Here is a 23,862-nt window from a genome sequence, read left to right as displayed (position 1 = left end):
GAACAAGTATTTGATACACTGCCGATGTTGCAGGTTTTCCTACTTACAAAGCATGTAGAGGTCTGTAATTTTTATCATAGGTACACTTCAACTGTGAGAGACGGAATCTAAAACAAAAATCCAGAAAATCCCATTGTATGATTTTTAAGTAATTAATTAGCATTTTATTGCATGACATAAGTATTTGATCACCTACCAACCAGTAAGAACTCCGGCTCTTCCCTTTGTGAGGATTCTACATACCCCGTAGTCTTGTGAAAACAATGTGATTAGATTGTTAACATAGCTAAAACGAGCCTGACTCAAAGCAGCCTCAAATGTTTCCAGCCAATACATTTTTTATTAAATAACATTACAGCTCTGAAGTTCACAAGCAACGAGACACTTTGGCTTTGGTTAAAGGCAAGTAGGCTACAAATGCATACTAGTAGTAGTCATTTCCCCTGCTCAAGTAATCTACACATTCTGGGTGATGAGATACAACGTTGTCACCTCACTGGCTTCTTCTCTGGCGAGCTCTCATTGGCTATTGCTGATCACCGTTCTCAAAACTTGCACATCTCAAACTACGGGACGTCTGGGACAACTCAAAGATGGGATCAGTAGCCCTCAGATTGTGTCTCTGACCTGCTCACATTAAACGAGAGTAGAGGAGACTGCACGACCCGAGTAGAGGAATTTTCTCGGATCTCATAAACTTGTCTGGGACAGCTAAATCGGGGCCAAAATCTTGTAGTGTACGCCCGGCTTTACAGTTAGTTTACCATGTAAACACTCACAACAGGCCATATATTCAACCTCGTAGGGACTTCATGGTAGATTAAAAAATATATCAGACATGTTGCTGAACTCTACCTGCTCTTGCCCTTCTGGAGAGGAGGCGGCACTCTAGGGGATCGACCAGGAGCTCTGGACTTGAGTGAAGCCCCAGTGGAGCGCTCCCTGATGGGGGTACAGTAGACCCTCTGGACCACCACCTCCACATCCTGCCCCACTGACCCAGCCTGGCCCAGGCCCTCGATGGCCTCTAGGAGCGAATGACACCCTCCGCTGCTGGCTGCACCTGGGCCACCCTGGCTGCATAAAGACTGGAGATTTGGATAGAGGAAAAAAACACACTTATTGGACCCGGACATCATATTGTACCTGGACAAACATGGGAGAATATTTGTGTTACCGAATTAAGATTTGAGACACTGACAACATAGGTCTTCTTCCACACTATACTTTACCCCACTGGTACTAATTGTGACTGTAGAGTGCAGACCACCAAAATAATAGGGCTAATCAAACCTGGGTTAACATCAATAGAATATAACTTTATTGTCCATTCTAGGTGGAATATCTGCCAGTAAATATAGTGAAACCCAACCCACCTGTTCGACCGTGCCATCTCCCTCTGGTGAAGTCTTGTTGATCTCAAGCTGGCCAAATGACCTGGTCAGAGAGTATGGGTTGCATCTCTCCACTGGAACCAGGGCTCTGGGGAGGGACATGCTGGTTTGCTTGGTGTCAGAGTATACCTTCTGGCTGAAGTGTGTGTTGAGAATAATTCTATTATGTTGGCCCTCAATCATGAGACTTTGCCTGTAGAGAAAAAAAGGTTCATTTTGAAATATAGAGTAGAAGTTGTGTTGTACCAAATCTTGTTTAGTAAATTGACAGAAAACTATAGATGGTATTTGACTCGGTCATCTGTCACACACGCAACATTCAGGTTAAAAGGAGTGGAAAGATTGAGTAAACTAAAAGTATAGATTTTAGGGGGGGCTCTGTTCTTGCATAAGACTGCAGCGGCAGGAAGGCTGAAGAAGACGTATGATGAATGTCAAATGTAGATCGATTGATAAGCAGGCAGCCGCCTCCACCTCCATCGGTCTCCTCACTTTCTAAACACCCTACCCTCAGGCACGTAGCAGATTCAGGTGGGTTAGCCTGCCCCCATGCTCCATGGAAAAATGCAATTGAACTGATAAGTTTGGAATCTTTCGCTGTATAGAAAGCTGCATTTTTATTTTCCACAACAGTGAATTCAGACAGGCTGTTCCGGATACTGTGAAAAGCGGCAAGCCTGACCAAACATGCTTCACAGTACGCTCCAAATCCCTCAGAGATAGTGGAGCTGTTTTTTTTATGTGGTTGTTAACACTTTCTTTCTTCCTGTTATTTTTTATAAACACCCTCAATTCAAATTCAGAATAGCAGCCTGCGTACATTTCAGTTGGGGCTTAATAAAACTAGAAAGGAAATGTGTGCATTGCATGTTATTTGACGATCCTTTGCATGTAAAGAGGCTGATCAATGTCTATTTTTTGTTTCCCTTTTATATCAGGAGAAACCATACTCACATTAATCAAGTAGCTAGAGAAAAATACTTAAAACATGTTTTATCAACAGTCAAGCATTTCAGCTTGTTAAGAATATTCACTTCACACCCATCTGAACAATAATTTACCAGACAATGTCCATCCTTTGAAAGCAATCCATATAATTCAGATCGCATTATTTCTCTAAGTGTTTATTATGTGGATGATACAAAGGTCTGACTCAATATTTATTTTGATATGACATAGGTAATAACATGGCTTATAGTTGACTCAGGGTCAACCGCAGTCTCTGTGGCTTCAGCTTACATGTGCCAGCCTGCCTCTGACTGGTGATAAGATGGAGGAGCCAGGGTAATAAAATCACACTTCATACAATGTAGACTACAGTTGCTTTCAATATAACAAATTTGATATTTGAGGTAATTGAGTAAACTTTAAAAAAAAATATGTTATCTAATATTCAGTAGGTGCACATTTCTGGTAGTGTCAATCATCAGGAAATTATAAATAATAGATTGTTTTAAATGTCCAGAAGTGAACAAGTGCACACACTATAGTTCCACACGTGCAATGTTTTAGTTATCATTTAGCCTAAGACTTATCAATGTTAATAAAGCCTATTAATATAAATAGGGTGCTTCATTACACTCAATTAGTGTCCGTATCAAGGTTTTGAAAAACCTGTTTTCTACATTTAATCTATCAGTGTCAAGGCTATCCTAAAGGAGCAACAGGAAGTGTGACCCTGCACAGTGCAGGTGACTGTTGGGAACTAGTACACGTTCACTACGTGTCATCAGACAGGTAGTTAGGTTAAGGAGTGGCTGCTTTCGTCAGAGGCCGAGTCAGTGAGGTGAATAATGTCTGCAGGTATTTCCACTCTGCTGCTGGCTGTCTGTGCTCTCTGCCCACTCACAAGGAGTGGGAGGCGGAATGAGGGAGGGGCCCGGCCCACTCAGTGAAGGAGTATGGGGGAGGGAACAATTCACGTGTCACACAGGAAGCCGATAGACAAAAGATCAATTTTACAAGCATCGCTAATTTGATGAATTCCTGGGTTTTTCCACTTCTGGCTGTTCTTTTTGGCTATTGTTATAGCCTCGCTACTGTTATTTTTCACTGTCTTTTTTACTGTTGTTTTTATTTATTTACTTACTTATTGTTCACCTAATACCTTTTTTGAGTCTGTAAGTAAGCATTTCACTGTTGTATTCCGCGTACGTAACAAATCAACTTTGATTTGAAATGTAAGAGAATGAATGGCTACGAGGTTCAGCATTAGGCAAATAAGCTAGATTAATAGTTGATCTATATCTCATTACCAACATATGAAATTGGGTCTAAAGAACAGATTCTGTAGGTTATACACTGAAAAAATATATATAAACGCAACATTCAACAATTTAAATGAGTTACAAGAAATTAGTTATAAGGAAATATATGAACTGTAAATAAGGTTTTACGTGACTGGGCAGGTGCACAGCCATAAGTCCACCCACTTGGGAGCCAGGCCCAGCCAATTAGAATGAGTTTTCCCCAAAAAAGTGTGTTATTACATACAGAAATACTCCTCAGACTTGCGTGGTTGCACGTGGTCTGCGGTTGTGAGGTCGTTTGGAGATACTGCCAAATTCTCTACGACATTGGAGGTGGCTTCTTGTAGAGAAATTAACATTCAATTCTCTGGCAATACCTCTGGTGGACATTCCTGCAATCAGCATGCCAATTGCACACTCCCTCAAAACCTGAGACATCTGTGGCATTGCACATTTTAGAGTGGCCTTTTATTGTCCACAGCACAAGGTGCCCCTATGTAATGATTATGCTGTTTAATCAGCTTCTTGATATGCCACACCTGTCAGGTGGATGGATTATCTTGGCAAATGAGAAATGCTCACCAACAGGGATATAAATACATTTGTGCCCAAAATCTGAGAGAAATACACTTTTTATGCATATGGAACACTTCTGAGAACTTTTATTTCAGCTAAAAAAAAAAAAACGGGACCAACACTTTACATGTTGCGTTTATATTTTTGTTCAGTATAAATGATTGATTTTGCTTTCAATAAGTCAGTGGGAGACTACTCTTCTCCACTGCTGGTGAAAAACAATACAGAGAAAAGAGAACTGCTATGATATTGCTAAACCACTGATACACTACACTATGTGTGTGTGTGTGTGTGTGTGTGTGTGTGTAATAAGAGCCGCATGTGTTTTCAATCCTGTCCTCTTGACTTCTTCCACTCTGTTCCCAAATGCTCCAGAAAAAAAGCCCAGTGTTTTTTCCCGGGCCGGCTTGCTGGAAATGACCTAACTACTCCACTGCCAGGAAGAGGAATCCGAAGCAGCATTCCCTGGAGCAGCTTTTGACGTCAGAGCACCGAGTAGGCCCTTGGACTTCCGCCAGGCCAGCTCAGAGCCTGGATATTCCAGAGCTGCATGCTGGACTCCCAAACTAAACCCCCAACAGCTGGAACCAGCCTCTATCTTGCGCCCAAACAACTTCACACACCCCAACTACTCTGACTGTGTATACACTACACCATTGCATAAGTTCCAGTAACGCATTACACATTTTGAAACAGAAAGTACAGGTAGGCCTATATTAGAAAATATAATTGAGATTTACATTTAACATTTTAGTCATTTAGCAAATGCTCTTATCCAGAGTGACTTACAATTAGTGTATTCATCTTAAAGGGATAGTTCACCCAAATTAACATTACAAAATGGCATTGGTTTCCTTACCCTGTAAGCAGTCAATGTACAAGGTATGACAGCAATGCATGGTTTGGTTTAGTTTCCCTGGCACTGTTTTCACATGCAAATGTTCTAGCATTCAAGTTATGTGACTGTTATTAGCACTTTTCACACATATTCAGATCATCTACAGTACATTCAAAGTATTCAGACCCCTTGACTATTTCCACATTTTCTTACATTACAGCCTTATGCTAAAATTGAATAAATTGTTTTTTTTCATCATCAATCTACACACAATACCCCATAATAACAAAGCAAAAACAGGTAGACATTTTTAAACATTAAAAATAAGACTGGGGCCTTCTAAGTGGCACAGTGGTCTAAGGCACTGCATCGCAGTGTTAGCTGTGCCACTAGATATTCTGGTTTGAGTCCAGGTTCTGTTGCAGCCGGCCGCAACCGGGAGACCCATGGGGCGGCGCACAATTGGCCTAGCGTCGTCCGGGTTAGGGGAGGGTTTGGCTGGCATGGATGTTCCTATCCCACCGCGTAATAGTGACTCCTGTTGCGGGCCAGGCAACCGTCAGGTGTACAGTGTTTCCTCCGACACATTGGTGCGGCTGGCTTCCGGGTTAAGCGGGCGTTGTGTCAAGAAGCAGTGCGGCTTGGCTGGGTTGTGTTTCGGAGGACGCACGGCTCTCGACCTTCGCCTCTCCCGTGTCCGTACGGGAGTTGCAGCAATGGGACAAGACTGTAACTACCAATTGGATACCATGAAATTGCAGATTATTTTTTATTTTTTAATAAAAACTGAAATAGCACATTTACACAAGTATTCGAACCCTTTACTCAGTACTTTTTTGGCAGCGATTACAGCATTGAGTCTTCTTGGGGACGCTACAAGCTTGGCATACCTGTATTTGGGAAGTTTCCACCATTCTTCTCCGCAGATCCTCTCGAGGTACATTTGTAAACATTTCTAAAAACCTGTTTTCGCTTTGTCATTATGGGGTACTGTGTGTAGATGGATGAGGGAAATGTTTTATTTAATCCATTTTATAACAGGGCTGTAACGTAACGTGGAAAAAGGGAAGGGGTCTGAATACTTTACAAATGCACTGTATAAGTGATTGTTGCGCTTCACAATCAATTTGAGATACTTTTGGATGATTTGGATATGGTGCGTGAAAAATGCTAATATCGGTCCCATGACTTTAATGGGATTTGTGCCACAAATGCTAAAACTATAGTATGTGGAAACAGTGCCAGGGAAACTAAACCAAAGCATGAATTGCTGTCATACCTTGTCAATAGACTGCTTACAGTGAGTACTTTTACACAATAATGCAAATATTGCTGATAGTCAGATTAATATAATAATTTGAGTAAAATGTTTACATTCTCTGGAAGAATAACTATTTCCCAAATAATCCTGTTTACATGGACACATCTGAAATCAAGCTACCCGATGGCACTGATAAATGCAGAAAATCTAAATAAGCGTTATACCACAGCAACCGTGTTATATTTGGGAAGCATATTTGATTCGGAGTTCAGACATATAAAGTTTGTATGTGAAAACTACTTCTAAGACGCATACATTCAGTAGTTCTGAACTCTTCACTTGCGCTGACGAGGGAGGCTCGCTCGGCTAGTGCTAGCACAGGCACAGATCAAATACACTGGAACGCCTTTTATTGCTCAGAAAATCAGGTGTTTTAAAACGCCATATGCTTACTTTGATTTTGACCTCACGCCGATTATGATCAGTATAACTTTGCAATTTGGGTAACTATCCCTCTAAGATAGCTAGGTGAGACAACCACATATCACAGTCAAAGTACATTCTCCCTCAAAGTAATTATCAGCAAAGTCAGTGATAGTAGGAAAAGACAAGTGCAGGAAACGTAATGACTAGTTTTTCTGCATGAGGAAGATGTGTAGATAACATAATGACTTGGGCATTTCCCCTTTTAATATTACATTTTTTACTGGACACCATAACTTTGCATTATTAACTATTGCAGACTAATGCTCTCTCACCATGGTGGGTATATATGGATGAGGTCTCGAGGCACAGGCATGAGCTGAGCAGTCGTCTCCTTACTGAACAGTACCAGGACCCGAGCTCCGTTTCTGGTGGAGAGAGGGGGGGTGTGGTCTGTAGCAGAGGGATTGTGCTGTTCAGGTCTTGTCATAGTGGTGGTGGTGTTGGATGGAGGCCTGTGGTGGCCTGTAGCAGGGGGGTGGTGTTGCTCACACAGGGCCAGCTGCATGCAGCTCTCCTCCTGGACTGACAGGACCTCCAGTACCAGCACCCCAGGCTTATCGACTGGAGGAGAGACAAGAACAACACAGATGGTGTGTGATGTGAGTGTCTATGTGGGTCACTTGCCTCACAGGGTTAGGGTCAATTCAGTTTTCAATTAAGGAAGTTAATAAATAGAAATTCACTTCCTGGATCTGAAAAAGGTATTCCAGAACAGTTTCACTCAGTGTCACTCATAATGTAATATCTCTTATGACAGTGATTATGTGAATTAATAAAGTAGGCGATAACTATTATGAAATGCAGAAACTGGAAAGCTCATACATTCAATGAGGTTCTTGCAAAATGCTATTAGGTCAATCTTATGTGCCTGCCGCATCCAGCAAGCTGAGAGTGGCTCTAAAGAACAAAACATGCCCAACGTCCCAATTCAAACAAACCTGTCATAAACAAATAAGCAGAGTGTGACTTAGCTCAATGTAATGTGTGTGTGTAACACTGACGATCTATCATGCCGTTTGTGATGTGAATCAAGACCATTTCAGTGCACTCCAATTCAATGCAAGACAAAGCAGCTCTACGTTGGAGTATGTGACTATCACTGATGTTTGCCTGAGGGGATTGTCAACAGGAGAGTAAATCAAAGTCAGCACTAAGTGGAAGGAATTGTTAGAACATGTATCATATCCAGAGATATGTTCCTCCATTTGGCACACAAGACATACTATAATACTACACTGAACAAAAATATAAACTCAACATGCAACAATTTCAACGATATACAGTTCATATAAGGAAATCAGTCAACTGAAATAAATTCATTAGGCCCTAATCTATGGATTTTACATGACTGGGCAGGGGTGCAGCCATGGGTGGGCATAGGCCCACCCACAGGGTAGCCAGGTCCCAGCCAATCAGAATTTGTTTTTACCCAAAAAGGGGCTTTATTACAGACAGAAATACTCCCCCACATTTCTCCAGCATGCCAGCGGCCATTGAAGGTGAGCATTTGCCCACTGAAGTCGGTTACGACGCCAAACTGTAGTTGTGAAGCCGGTTGGAAATACTGCCAAATTCTCTAAAACGAAGTTGCAGGTGGCTTATGGTAGAGAAAGGAACATTAAAGTATCTGGCAACAGCGTTGGAACATTCCTGCAGTCAGCATGCCAAATGCACGCTCCCACAAAAACTTGCCATTGTGTTCTGACAAAACTGTGGCATTTTACTGTACCCAGCACAAGGTGCACCTCTGTAATGATCCTGCTGTTTAATCAATTTCTTGATATGCCACACCTGTGAGATGGATGGATTATCTTGGCAAAGGAGAAATGCTTACTAATAGGACTGTAAACAGGACTGAGAAATAAGCTTTTTATATGCACGTACAGTGCCTTGCGAAAGTATTCGACCCCCTTGAACTTTGCGACCTTTTGCCACATTTTATGCTTCAAACATAAAGATATAAAACTGTATTTTTTTGTGAAGAATCAACAACAAGTGGGACACAATCATGAAGTGGAACAACATTTATTGGATATTTCAAACTTTTTTAACAAATCAAAAACTGAAAAATTGGGCGTGCAAAATTATTCAGCCCCTTTACTTTCAGTGCAGCAAACTCTCTCCAGAAGTTCAGTGAGGATCTCTGAATGATCCAATGTTGACCTAAATGACTAATGAGGATAAATACAATCCACCTGTGTGTAATCAAGTCTCTGTATAAATGCACCTGCACTGTGATAGTCTCAGAGGTCCGTTAAAAGCGCAGAGAGCATCATGAAGAACAAGGAACACACCAGGCAGGTCCGAGATACTGTTGTGAAGAAGTTTAAAGCCGGATTTGGATACAAAAATATTTCCCAAGCTTTAAACATCCCAAGGAGCACTGTGCACGCGATAATATTGAAATGGAAGGAGTATCAGACCACTGCAAATCTACCAAGACCTGGCCGTCCCTCTAAACTTTCAGCTCATACAAGGAGAAGACTGATCAGAGATGCAGCCAAGAGGCCCATGATCACTCTGGATGAACTGCAGAGATCTACAGCTGAGGTGGGAGACTCTGTCCATAGGACAACAATCAGTCGTATATTGCACAAATCTGGCCTTTATGGAAGAGTGGCAAGAAGAAAGCAATTTCTTAAAGATATCCATAAAAAGTGTTGTTTAAAGTTTGCCACAAGCCACCTGGGAGACACACCAAACATGTGGAAGAAGGTGCTCTGGTCAGATGAAACCAAAATTGAACTTTTTGGCAACAATGCAAAACGTTATGTTTGGCGTAAAAGCAACACAGCTGAACACACCATCCCCACTGTCAAACATGGTGGTGGCAGCATCATGGTTTGGGCCTGCTTTTCTTCAGCAGGGACAGGGAAGATGGTTAAAATTGATGGGAAGATGGATGGAGCCAAATACAGGACCATTCTGGAAGAAAACCTGATGAAGTCTGCAAAAGACCTGAGACTGGGACGGAGATTTGTCTTCCAACAAGACAATGATCCAAAACATAAAGCAAAATCTACAATGGAATGGTTCAAAAAGAAACATATCCAGGTGTTAGAATGGCCAAGTCAAAGTCCAGACCTGAATCCAATCGAGAATCTGTGGAAAGAACTGAAAACTGCTGTTCACAAATGCTCTCCATCCAACCTCACTGAGCTTGAGCTGTTTTGCAAGGAGTAATGGGAAAAAATGTCAGTCTCTCGATGTGCAAAACTGATAGAGACATACCCCAAGCGACTTACAGCTGTAATCGCAGCAAAAGGTGGCGCTACAAAGTATGAACTTAAGGGGGCTGAATAATTTTGCACGCCCAATTTTTCAGTTTTTGATTTGTTAAAAAAGTTTGAAATATCCAATAAATGTCGTTCCACTTCATGATTGTGTCCCACTTGTTGTTGATTCTTCACAAAAAAATACAGTTTTATATCTTTATGTTTGAAGCCTGAAATGTGGCAAAAGGTTGCAAAGTTCAAGGGGGCCGAATACTTTCGCAAGGCACTGTATGTAACATTTCTGGGATCTTTTATTTCAGCTCATGAAACATGACTTTACGTGTTGCGTTTATATTTGTGTTCAGTATATAACAATGATAGTGAACCCTTTATTAGTGGGCAGGTGAATACAGGAAAGACTGAATGGAGTCCTCCTTCTGACCTGCAATAAACTAATCAATCTAAAGTCGAATAGTGTGTGAAGAAATAACATCAATGACGGACGCACACACTTTTGCCAAACACACACACAGCTTATTCTCGTGAGGATGAACATGCTTGTTATAGCTGGTGCTGAGCGGTTATTGGTTTTTGAGGTTGGTTCAGTTTCATTTCAATTATTACAAAATAATTTAAATTAAAAAAACATTAAATGCACTATTCATTGTGGGTTGACTGCTGTAACACAGAATAAAACTATTAATAAAAGTCCCATGATAGTAATGACTGCTCATTACTGCTCATCACTTTGTTTTAATTGATGACTTTATTTCATTCCAAGTCATCATCTCATCTCTATAGAGCTGCTGTCAGACAAAATCAATCTGACTAGTTCTGCAAAGTAAATACGGCATACTTTTATGACTGCTGAATACCAATTATCAATCACTTAGATACTGTACTTTCATGGAAGATACTGCACCGTGCAAAGCAACTGCTCTCGATCCCTCTTGATTGCGCATTCTTGTCTCTTATGTATCATGCAAAAAAAAAACACAGATCGGCTAAGTAGGCGCGCAACGGATTATGATCGTTGTAGTTAATTAACATGTTGTTTTCTGCTATAAACTATGTTGAATATTGGCCGGTTGGAAACTAAGAGTACCTACTAAATCACACAGTTTGTGCTTGATCTAAAGAAACTGAGCAATGAGCACACAATATATATATATATATATATATACATATATATATATATTTTTATTGATGGAATTCAAATAATTAAACTTAAGTTTTAGTTGTCAATCGCTCAGCACTAATAATAGGTGAAGCTAGTTGTGTTGTAATAACTGCCGGTGTTATTGTTTAAGTGCAGGTGCTCGTAAATCAAGGTGAGAAAGTCAACAAACAAAAGTGCCAACACTAGTACGCAGTATAGCACACAGAACATTGTTATGATCCAGGACGAGGGCCAAATACTCTCACTAGATGTCACGAGTCTAAAAATGAGGCCAAGTTAGAGCAAACTTCATCTCCTTAACATTCTATTTTCTACAAGTTCTTCTCGCACTCTGATGAAAGACAATCAAGCCATCTAACTGACCTACAGACTGAACGGGAGTTGGAAAAGGTAGACGTTTTTTTTTGGGTTGTTTTTTTCCACGATCAACTGTCACATTAAAATAGTGGTTTAACCTAATTATCTAGGAGCCAATGACAATGAGGGTAGACTCGTGCTTTGGTAGCACCATGGAAAGAAAACATAAGTCAGTAAGCAGAGTGCTTCCTGTCACCTACATACTGGCCCCGACCAAACAAATTCACTGCTGTCACAATTATCAACAAGCAACCAGCACTTCCTCCACGCGCTCCAACTCCAGTCTTCACGTGACCACAGATCTGAGCAGAAAAATCACGCCTGCCTGAGAGATTGACTTCTGTCTCAGAGAACGCATCAAATCAAAGTTAATCTTGAACCATTAACGGAGAATACTTAGCGTATATAGGAATGTGTGGTAACGGTGACTGGGGATCCTTTCATAAGCCCGTCTGGGTTTCTATATTCGCAGAGCACATGGTTACTTCTGCATGTCTGTTGCTGTTTCTCAGTTTTACATGTCAAATAAAAAGCTCTGTAGCCTAATACCTGTGCCTATAGTGTAGTAATGGGGAGAGAAAAAAATCCATACAGTAACAAATCAGGATATTATTTTTGACAATATATCGTATCATTTTAACCATCGCATCACTATTTTTGCGCTAGTTAGTTGTATCTTTACCAAAAGTTCAGTATTTTTCCTTCATAGCGTCTTGTCCATCTTTTTAAATAGAGACAATTTTGTTTTTCAATCAAAACTAGTTCTCATGGCTCTCTCTTGTCCCTCTGCAGCAGACATACGGTGAGCAATATGTTTTGGAACATCGAATCGCAATAAATTTGCAGTGTCGAAACAGAATACATATCGGATCGTGAGAATCGCAATACATATCGTACCGGCACAAAGGATCTTGATAATATCACATCTATCGTATCGTGAGGTCCCTGGCCACTGCCAGCCCTACTACAGTGGTGTCAAACACGGACTTGTGCGTTTGTTTGTTGTCTGTATTACCTGTGGCTGTAGTAGAAGTGTGAGAGATGGACTGGTGCCTCCAGAAGCTGATGGCTGACCTCTGTCTGCACTGGAGTCGGTTCAGTCGCTCCGCCATGCCGCCACTGTAGGAAACACACACACACATAACGTCAATATCCTCAAGAATACTGTATAAACAGCGCTCAATACAGGCTACGGTACTTTAAATTGATTTTAAAGAAGTGAACATTATTCTGTGCTGTGCATCCAACTGTGCAGTGCACCCAAGCCATAGACTGCTACCATCAGGCAAATGGTACCAGAGCATTGTTCTCAGACCAACAGCCTCTGAGACAGCTTCTACCCCCAAGCAATAAGACTGCTAAATAGTCAATTAAATGTTACCCAAACTACCTGCACTGACTATCTTCCACTGAAATTTCACACACTCACTAGACCATATATATACACTGAACAAAAACATAAAAACGCAACATGCAACAATTTCAACGATTTTACAGTTCATATAAGGAAATCAGTCAATTGGAAAAATTAGGCCCTAATCTATGGATTTCACATGAGTGGGCAAGAGCGCAGACAATCAGAATGAGTTTCCCTCCACCAAAAGGGCTTTATTACAGACATAAATACTCAGTATCATCAACTGTCCGGGTGGCTGGTCTGAGACAGTCCTGTAGGTAAAGAAGGCAGATGTGGAAGTCCTGGGCTGGAGTGGTTACACGTGGTCTGCAGTTGAATGTACTGCCAATTCGTGGCCGGTTGAACGTACTGCCAAATTCTCGAGGCCGGTTGAACGTACTGCCAAATTCTCTAAAACCACGTTGGAGCGGCTTATGGTAGAGTTATTTGCATTCAAATCTCTGCAGTCAGCATGCCAATTGCACACTCCCTTGAGACATCTGTGGCATTGTGTTGTGTGACAAAACTGCACATTTTAGAGTCCCCAGCACAAGGTGCCCCTGTGTAATGACTATGCTGTTTAAATTAGCTTCTTTATATGCCACACCTGGCAGATGGATGGATTACCTTGGCAAAGGAGAAATGCTCACTAAACTGGGATGTAAACAAATGTGTTCACAATGACAGAAAACATTTGTGCATATGGAACATTACTGGGATCTTTTACTTCAGCTCGTGAAACATGAGGCAAACACTTTACATGTAGCGTTCATATATTTGTTCAGTATACAGTGCCATTTGGGAAGTTCAGACCCCTCGACTTTTTCCACATTTTGTTAAGTTACAGGCTTATTCTAAAATGGCTAAAATAATTTTGGGGAATAAAAAAATAAAACAGGAATACCTTATTTACATAAGTATTCACATCCTTTGCTATGAGACTTGAAATTGAGCTCAGGTGGATCCCGTTTCCATTGATCATCCTTGAGATGTTTCTTCAACTTGATTTGAGTCCACCCGTGGTAAATTCAATTGATTGGATATAATTTGGAAAGGCACACACCTATCAATATAAAGGTCCCACAGTTGACAGTGCATGTCAGAGCAAAAACTAAGCCATGAGGTCGAAGGAATTGTCTGTAGCGCTACGAGACAGGATTGTGTCAAGGCACAAATCTGGGGAAGGTTACCTAAACATCTCTATAGCATTGAAGGTCCCCAAGAACACAGTGGCCTCCATCATTCTTAAAAGGAAGAAGTTTGAAATCAACAAGATTCTTCCTCGAGCTGTCCGCCCGGCCAAACTGAGCAATCGGGGAGAAGGGCCTTGGTCAGGGAGGTGACCAATAACCGATGGTCATTCTGACAAAGCTCCTCTGCAGAGATGGGAGAACCTTCAGAAGGACAAACATCTCATCTCCACCAATCAGGCCTTTATTGTAGAGTGGCCAGATAGAAGCCAGTCCTCAGCAAAAGGCACATGACAACCCACTTGGAGTTTGCCAAAAAGGCTCCTAAAAGGCTCTCAGACCATGAGAAACAAGATTCTCTGGTCTAATGAAACCAAGATTGAACTCTGGACTGAATGCCAAGAGTCACATCTGGAGGAAACCTGGCAACATCGCTACGGTGAAGCATGGTGGCAGCATCAAGCTGTGGGGATGTTTTTCAGCGGCAGGGACTGGGAGACTAGTCAGGATCGAGGGGAAAATAAAGAGAAAAATACAGAGATCCTAGATGAAAACCTGCTCCAGAGCTACCCAATAAGACCCCGAGGCTGTAATCGCTGCCAAAGATGCTTCAACAAAGTACAGAGTAAAGGGTCTGAAAACTGTAAATGTGATCATTTTTGCACTGTACACACAGAGAACAAAATTCTCTCACCCAGCAAAATACTACGTGAATGAAAGTCTCAAATTATTTGGTTTTAAACATAATTATGGATCAAAATTAAAAGTAGAAATCATTTCAAGTTCCTTATCTTAAGTAAACCCGATTTTATTTACACAAAGCCAGTGGAACACTCGGACATAACTTACAAACAAAGCATGTGTGTATAGTGAGTCAGCCAGATCAGAGGCAGTAGAGATGACCAGGGATGTTGATAAGTGTGAGAATTTCACAATTTTCCTGTCCTGCTAAGCATTCAAAATGTAACAAGTACTTTTGGGGTTGAGGGAAAATGTATGGAGTACAAAGTGTATCATTTTCTTTAGAAATGCAGTCAAGTAAAAGTTGTCCAAAATACGGGCAAGCGTTTTTCCTGATGTCAACTTTGTTAACAGAGTGCCCCATTGTGGCGGCGGGGTTATGGTATGGGCAGGTATAAGCTACATTCAACGAACACAATTGCATTTTATCGATGGCAATTTGAATGCACAGAGATACTGTGATGAGATCCTGAGGCACTTCATCAGCCGCCATCACCTCATATTGTAGCATGATAATGCACAGCCCCATGTCTCAAGGATCTGTACACAATTCCAGGAAGCTGAAAACGTCCCAGTTCTTCTGTGTTTGGGACGCTGTGGATCAACGTGTACAGCAGTGTTCCAGTTCACGCCAATATCCAGCAACTTCACACTGCCATTGAAGAGGAGTGGGACAACATTCCACCAGGCCACAATGGGACAACATTCCACAAGGACGCAATCTACAGCCTGATCAACTCTACGCGAAGGAGATGTGTCGCGCTGCATGAGGCAAATGGTGGTCACACCAGATACTGACTGGTTTTCTGATCCACACCCCTACCTTTAAAAAAAAGCTATCTGTGACCAACAGATCCATTTCTATATTCCCAGTCCTATGAAATCCATAGATTAGGACCTAATTCCTTTATTTCAATTGACTGATTTCCTTATATGAACTGTAACTCAGTAAAATCTTTGAAATGGTTGTGTTTATATTTTTGTTCAGTGTACAAACCACACACACAATACATTGACACTCCCACACGCACTACATACACATGCAGAATGACACCAGACACACACACACGCTAATACTCATACTTTGCTTCTTTTGCTCTGTTCTTTATTTTACTCTTAATAATAATAGTAATAATAATATCTATCCTGACGCATAGTCACTTTATCCTGCCTTCATGTACTTATCTACCTCAAACCTCATACACATTGATCTGGTACTGGTACTCCCTGTGTATAGCTCCATTCTTGTGTATTTTATTTGATTCTCCGTGTTACTACTTTATTCTTATCTTTAAACTCTGCATTGTTGGGAAGGGCTCGTAAGCAAGCCTTTCACGGTAAAGTCTACACCAGTTGTACTCGGCGCATTTGACAAATACAATTCTATTTCATCAACTGTAGAAATACAAAGAAATCACAAAGCAGTAGTTTGTTATGGTACTCTGTGGAGAAAGATTGTCTTATCCGAGGGTCTTAACTATGACAGTGACATTTGGCACCCACATGTCATCACCCAGGTGGCCCTTTGATCAGCAGCATCGCCCTGGAAACATCCGCAGACGGTGTGTGTGTGAATGTGACTCGAGATGATCATGATGATTATTTCTCTCGCATTGCTTCTCATTATCCAAGAGCTAACCCAGGGGTAAGCAACCCTGGTCCTGGAATGCAGCAGAGACTTAACGTTTTTGATTTACCCGACCGGGAAGACCAAGTGTGTTGAATTTAGGCAATCACAGAAATGATCAATTAGCTCAGTTGGTCGGTCGGGTGTGGTGCCGAGTTTGAACACAATCCTGCAGTACACTCCAGGTACAGGGTTGCCTATCCCTGATCGAACCTATTATGAGATCATAAATGATTCTTTAAAATATTTTTTCTTTAGTAGTCGAACCTTTGAAACTTCCTTTTCTTTTTGCTGGAGTCCTCTGGGGTCTTGGAGTTCCTGTCTGTCTGTTTCTGGGGCGTCTGCAGCGCTGCCTGAGCGGACCTGACCCAGTCACTGACTGACCTTCTGCTGCCCTCCCCTTCCCCAGCCTGCAGAGGACATTCAGCCACAACCCCAGCCTCCAGTCTGTTCAGGCTCAGGGTGTCATGGCTCTCTTCCTCTCCATCAGACAGGTAGTCTGAGATGTCAGTGTCTGTCACCTGGGGATGATTAGTCTATTATTATTATGAGCTTTACACATAACATGATATCAGTGCAATATATTAATTCCAAAAGGTCATACTTTGGCAGAAGTATTTTCCTTCATTCAAAGGAGTATGTTTTCATCTTAGATCTAACACTTGGGTGCTAATATGTGGCATATCAGCCACATAACACTTATCAAGTGTTATGTACAATCTGATCAAAAACCCTTCTTAAAAACTGTCATCAATGAGGATTAAGGTACACATGTGGAACCATTAAGAGCGGGCAGATAGGAACAAGCCGTTACACTAACAATAACAGAACGCTCTGTCTCATTGGGCACACACACAGCACACCTGAGGATATCAGTTCCCATGTAGAGAAATCCAAAACACTCTCCACCCTGTCATGTGCAGACAAGACCAGCATACCAGCCCCCTTTCCCTGTTAGCTACCCACACCACCCCAGCCTACGCAGCAGCCGAGCAGCGTGCTCTCTTATTTGATTCAACTTGACCCTGCTAGGCGGAGTGCCAGCAGATGTCACACTAACTAGCTAGAGAGCAGGAACACGATGTTCCTGGCCCGTGCTCAAAAATGTGTTCACTCACCCTGCCTGCACGGCACTGGATGCATTGTAAGTAAATACAGAGCTCACACAGCTCTCTCACACAGCCTATGAGGGAGAGGTCCTGCCTCCTAGCTGACATGTTGTTGCTGAACCAACAGTAGTAAAAGGCAAGTTTACAACCCTGATGGCACGGCGCAGATGGGGTGCAGGTTATTAACCCTGTTGGCTGCTGACAGCCGAGGCAAACCTGGGTTCAAATACTATTGGAACTCATTCAAATAGTTTGAGTGATCACTTTAGACTGCCAGTGCCTGGAATGCCAGCCCAGGTGGGCGGAGTTTGTACTTTTGGAGACTTTTCTATCCCACTCAATCAATCACACCTATTTGAAAAATACTTCAAATAATATTAAACCCAGGTCTTGGCTTTGGAGGTTTAGCTTGAGCTTGGGTGTGGATCTGCCTTCATCTGGGAAGTGGCTAGCTGGCTATCCTCATGTACTCTTGAAATAAAGCATCAGTAGGTATGCTCCTCTTCCTCGCTACCAACCACACAGTTCTAGATCAACAATAAAAACGAAATGAGTACTACGCTGGCAAACACAGATAAAGAGTTTGCCAGCGTTTTGTGTTTTGTTCGTCGCAGGGCATAGCTTTATATGGAACAATAAATCGGTCCTTTTGGATTGAGACCTCAAAGTCCATTTCCTGTTAGATCCAGTTTGATTTACAGTTTGATAGTAACCACCTCATCCTTTGCGGAGAGTAGGAAGTACTAACTCTTACCCTTCTGACCCAAACTGTAGTCAAAGGAAAGCGAAATGGATAGCCACTGATCAGAATAGGATAGGGAAACACTAGCTTTTACACCGAACAAAAATATAAACGAACAAGTGTTCGTCCCATGTTTCATGAGCTGACATCCCAGAAATGATCCATACACACAAAAAGCTTATTTGTCTCAAATTTGGATCATTACACAGGTGCACCTTGTGCACAACACAATGCCACTGGTGTCTCAAGTTGAGGGAGTGTGCAATTGGCATGCTGACTGCAGGAATGTCCATCAGAGCTCTTCCCAGAGAATTTAATATTCATTTCTCTACCATAAGCTGCCTACAATGTACACTACCATTCACCAGTTTGGGGTCACTTAGAAACATCTTGTTTTTGAAAGAAAAGCACATTTTTTGTCCATTGCAATGACATACAGAAATACAGTGAAGACATTCTCAATGTTGTAAATGACTATTGTAGCTGGAAACGGTTGATTTTTAATGGAATATCTATATAGGTGTACAGAGGCCCACTTATCAGCAATCATCACTCCTGTGTTCCAATGGCATGTTGTGTTAGCTAATCCACGTTTATCATTTTAAAAGGCTAATTGATCATTAGAAACCCCTTTTGCAATTATGTTAGCACAACTGAAAACTGTTGTCCTGATTAAAGAAGCAATAAAACTGGCCTCCTTTAGACTAGTTGAGTATCTGGAGCATCAGCATTTGTGGGTTTGATTTTCAGGCTCAAAATGTCCAGAAACAAAAAAACTTTATTCTTAAACTCGACAGTCTATTCTTGTTCTGAGAAATTAAGGCTATTCCATGCGAGAAATTGAAACTGAAGATCTCGTACAACGATTTGTACTACTCTCTTCACAGAACAGCGCAAACTGGCTATAACCAGAATAGAAAGAGGAGTGGTGCACAACTGAGCAAGAGGACAAGTACATAAGTGTGTCTGGTTTGAGAAACAGGCGCCTCACAAGTCCTCAACTTGCAGCTATATTAAATAGTACCCGCAAAGCACCAATCTCAACGGCAACAGTGAAGAGACAACTCCGGGATGCTGGCCTTCAATATATTTTAAATTGAATGATAGGTAGCCTAGTGCTTAGAGCGCTGGACTAGTAACCGAAATGTTGCAAGATCGAATCCCCACCCAAGCAGACAAGGTAAAAATATGTTGTTCTGCCCCTGAACAAGGCAGTTAACCCACTGTTCCTAGGCCATCATTGAAAATAAGAATTTGTTCGTAACTGACTTGCCTGGTCAAATAAAGGTAAAATACAAAAATTACAATTTCCTTATATAAACTGTAACTCAGTCAAATCGTTGAAAAATGTAGCGTTTATATTTTTGTTCAGTGTAGCTTTTTAAATGATTGCCATCGTTAAATCTGCATCCATTCATGTCAAGAGTAGTTGTTATTCTGTCTGTTTACCACCATAGACAGATGCTGGCACTAAGATCGCACTCGGGAAATAAGCAAACAGGAAAAACACTCACCTAGAGGCGGCGCGCCTAGCGGCCGGAGACATTAATGCAGGGAAACTTAAATCAGTTCTACCAAATAAATATTAATATGTTAAATGTGCAACCAGAGAAAAAAAATCGAGATCACCTGTAATCCACACACAGAGACGTGTCCAAAGCTCTCCCTCGCCCTCCATTTGGTAAATCCGACCACAACTCTATGCTCTTGATTCCTTCTTACAAGCAAAAATTAAAGAAGGAAGCACCAGTGAGTGACTATGTCTATAAAAAAGTGGTCAGATGAAGCAGATGCTAAAATACAGGACTATTTTGCTATCACAGACTGGAACATGTTCCAGGATTCGTCCGATGGCATTGAGGAGGACACCACATCAGTCACTGGCTTTAACAATAAGTGCATCGAGGACGTCGTCCCTACAGTGACTGTACGTACATACCCCAACCAGAAGCCATGGATTACAGGCAACATTCGCACTGAGCTAAAGGGTAGAGCTGCCGCTTTCAAGGTGCGGGACTCTAACCCGGAAGCTTACAAAAAATCCTGATATGCAGGGCTAAGATACTACACCGGCTACGACGCTCATCTTGTGTGTCAAGGACTGCAAACTATTACAGACAACAAAGGGAAGCACAGCCACGAGCTACCCAGTGACACGAGCCTACCAGGCGAGCTAAATCGCTTCTAAGCTTGCTTCTAGGCAAGCAACACTGAGGCATGCATGAGCGCATCAGCTGTTCCGGACGACTGTGTGATCACGCCCTTCGTTGACCTTTAAACAGGTCAACATACACAAGGCTGCGGGGCCAAATGGATACTAGTACGTGTGCTCCGGGCATATGCTGACCAACTGGCAGGTGTCTTCACTGACATATTCAAAATGTCCCTGATTGAGTCTGCAATACCAACATGTTTCAAGCAGACCACCATAGTCACTGTGCCCAAGAACACAAAGGCAACCTGCCTAAATGAATACAGACCCGTAGCACTCACGTCCGTAGCCATGAAGTGCTATGAAAGGTTGGTAATGGTTCACATCAACACCATCATCCCAGAAACCCTAGACCCATTCCAATTTGCATACCGCCCAAACAGATTCACAGATGATGCAATCTCTATTGCACTCCACACTGCCCTTTCCCACCTGGACAAAAGGAACACCTATGTGAGAATGCTATTCATTGACTACAGCTCAGCGTTCAACACTGTAGTACCCTCAAAAACTCATCACTAAGCTAAGGATCCTGGGACTAACCACCTACTTCTACAACTGGATCCTGGACTTCCTGGCGGGCCGCCCCCAGGTGGTGAGGGTAGGTAGCAACACATCTGCCACATTGATCCTCAACACGAGCTCCCCAGGGTTGCGTGCTCAGTCCCCTCCTGTACTCCCTGTTCACCCACGACTGCATGGCCATGCACGATTCCAACACTATCATTAAGTTTGCAGACGACACAACAGGGTAGGTCTGATCACCGACAATGACGAAACAGCCTATAGATAGGTCAGAGACCTGGCCGGGTGGTGCCAGAATAACAACCTATCCCTCAACAGAACCAAGACTAAGGAAATTATTGTGGACTACAAGAAAAGGAGGACCGAGCACGCCCCCACTCTCATCAACGGGGCTGTAGTGGAGCAGGTTGAGAGCTTTGAAATCCTTGGTATCCACATCAACAACAATCTAGAATGGTCCAAACACACCAAAACAGTCGTGAAAGGGCACGACAAAGCCTATTCCCCCTCAGAAAATTAAAAATATTTGGCATGGGTCCTGACATCCTCAAAAGGTCCTACAGCTGCAACATCGAGAGCATACTGACTGGTTGCATCACTGCCTGGTATGGCAATTGCTCGGCCTCTAACCGCAAGGCACTACAGAGGGTAGTGCGTACAGCCCAGTACATCACTGGGGCTAAGCTGCCTGCCATCCAGGACCTCTACACCAGGCGGTGTCAGAGGAAGGCCCTAAATATTGTCAAAGACCCCAGCCACCCCAGTCATAGACTGTTCTCTCTACTACCGCATGGCAAGCGGTGCCGGAGTGCCAAGTCTAGGACAAAAAGGCTTCTCAACAGTTTTTAGCCCCAAGCCATAAGACTCCTGAACAGGTAATGAAATGGCTACCCAGACTATTTGCATTGTGTGCCCCCCTCCCCAACCCCTCTTTTTACGCTGCTGCTACTCTCTGTTTATCATATATGCATAGTCACTATAACCACATCTACATTCTATCTCAATCAGCCTGACTAACCGGTGTCTGTATGTAGCCTCGCTACTTTTATAGCCTCGCCACTGTATATAGCCTGTATTTTTACTGTTGTTTTATTTCTTGACTTACCTATTGTTCACCTAATACCTTTTTTGCACTATTGGTTAGAGCCTGTAAGTAAGCATTTCACTGTAAGGTCTACTACACCTGTTGTATTCGGAGCACGTGACAACTTAGATTTTATTTTTATCATTTATACACATAAATGTAAAATATATGTAACCCCAAATTAAACCAGGGCTTCAAAGAACAGAAAAAGCTACACTGAAAATAGGACAAACCTGAGAATAACCTAGGCTATAACTCGATAACTCAAACCTTCCCAAACCTCAAATCTCCCATTGACATCAAAACCCGATCTTAAGAAAAACGTTCAACTTTTAATGTTTCACATGTTAGGTGAATTCAGCTTTATGAGATAATCTATTGGTTTCTGTGAGGCCTCAGACCACAAGCCTCCAGTTCAGGGAGGTTAGATAGGTAACCTTTGACTCCCAGAATGCTGATAGCAGCTGTGAAAGTAAGAGGGAAATGGCTACACGGTCTGTGGGGGTGATGATTATCTGACTACATGCATGAGGCTTCCTCACGAACATTGCCTCGACTGCATTACAACTAACAGAGAACTCCTTCAGAGGCACATTCTAACTTGTCAAGACAACACATAAATACAATGTAACTCCAATCCAGTGTGCATACAGCAAACAATCTCAAGCAACAGTATTCCTTTTAACATGGTCTCTGGCAACAGAGCTAGGGCTAATATGTAGCTTCTCGTTGGCCATACATATTTCAGTATCTTCATTAAACATAGGCTTAAGTGCCTTAGTGACTTCAAAAAGTATTCACACCCCTTGACGTATTCCAAATGTTGTCTTACAGCCTGAATTCAGAATGGATTAAAAATATATATAAAATCATCCTTTTTAACACAGTACCCCATAATGACAAAGTGAAAACATGTTTGACATTTTTGCAAATGTATTGAAAACTAAATACATAAAAATTACAGAGTCAATCCATGCTCTGTCAAATTGGTAGTTATTCATTGCTAAACAACCATTTCCAAGCCATAGATTTTCAAGCAGATTTAAGTCAAAACTGTAAGTCTGACACTCAGGAACATTCACTCTTCTTGGTAAGAAACTAGTGTAGATTTGGTAGTGCTGAGCAATTAACCGCCATTTTGGTTAATTTAGTGTAGAAAACGTAGTAATTAACTACAATGACCATAATCCAATGCACTCGGTCTGTGCGGAGCAGACATGGAGACTGAGAGAAGAGAGAACGTGCAACCTACAGGGATAGAAAGCAGTTGCTTTGAGAGCCTGAACATACATGATCTAAGTGATTGATAGTTGGTATTCAGCAGTCAAAAGTTTATTTGAAGAACTTTAAAAAAAAATGTGATTTGGTCAGACAGCATAGGCAGCAGCTCTATAGAAATTAGATGACTTTAAATTAAGACAAACAAAACAAATATTTCTTAATATACTGTGAATAAATGGTTAAGTGATGAGCAGTAATGGGCAGTTACTACCATCATGTGACTTATTGTTTTACTCTGTGTTACATCATTCAACCCACATAATAAGCAGGCACGAGAAAACCTATTCGCCCTCAGGATACTGAAAATATTTGGCATGGGTGCTCAGATCCTCAAAAGGTTCTACATCTGCACCATTGAGAGCATCCTGACTGTTTGCATCACTGCCTGGTATGGCAACT

The 23,862-nt window shown here is 41.9% G+C and overlaps 1 protein-coding gene across 3 annotated transcripts in view; it reads right to left on the bottom strand.

Moving 5' to 3' along the window:
* LOC139376166 (scaffold protein involved in DNA repair) overlaps positions 1-23,862 on the bottom strand; it is an 85,459-nt gene that overhangs the window by 44,211 nt on the left and 17,386 nt on the right. For 2 of the 3 annotated variants that reach the window (XM_071118428.1, XM_071118429.1), the window contains exons 6-10: positions 16,778-17,031; positions 12,572-12,675; positions 7,077-7,365; positions 1,377-1,587; positions 856-1,088 (exon numbers count right to left, since the gene is read on the bottom strand). In XM_071118428.1, coding sequence (XP_070974529.1) covers positions 856-1,088; positions 1,377-1,587; positions 7,077-7,365; positions 12,572-12,675; positions 16,778-17,031 — 1,091 coding nt within the window. Of the gene's footprint in view, positions 1-855; positions 1,089-1,376; positions 1,588-7,076; positions 7,366-12,571; positions 12,676-15,379; positions 15,832-16,777; positions 17,032-23,862 lie in introns of those variants that run through there. The other variant, XM_071118430.1, reaches the window with a different exon arrangement.

This window comes from Oncorhynchus clarkii, chromosome 20 (assembly GCF_045791955.1).
Source record: "Oncorhynchus clarkii lewisi isolate Uvic-CL-2024 chromosome 20, UVic_Ocla_1.0, whole genome shotgun sequence".
Classification (NCBI taxonomy): domain Eukaryota; kingdom Metazoa; phylum Chordata; class Actinopteri; order Salmoniformes; family Salmonidae; genus Oncorhynchus; species Oncorhynchus clarkii.
The sequence above is the reverse complement of the archived record's forward strand: the minus strand, read 5'-3'. Positions and strand labels throughout refer to the sequence as shown.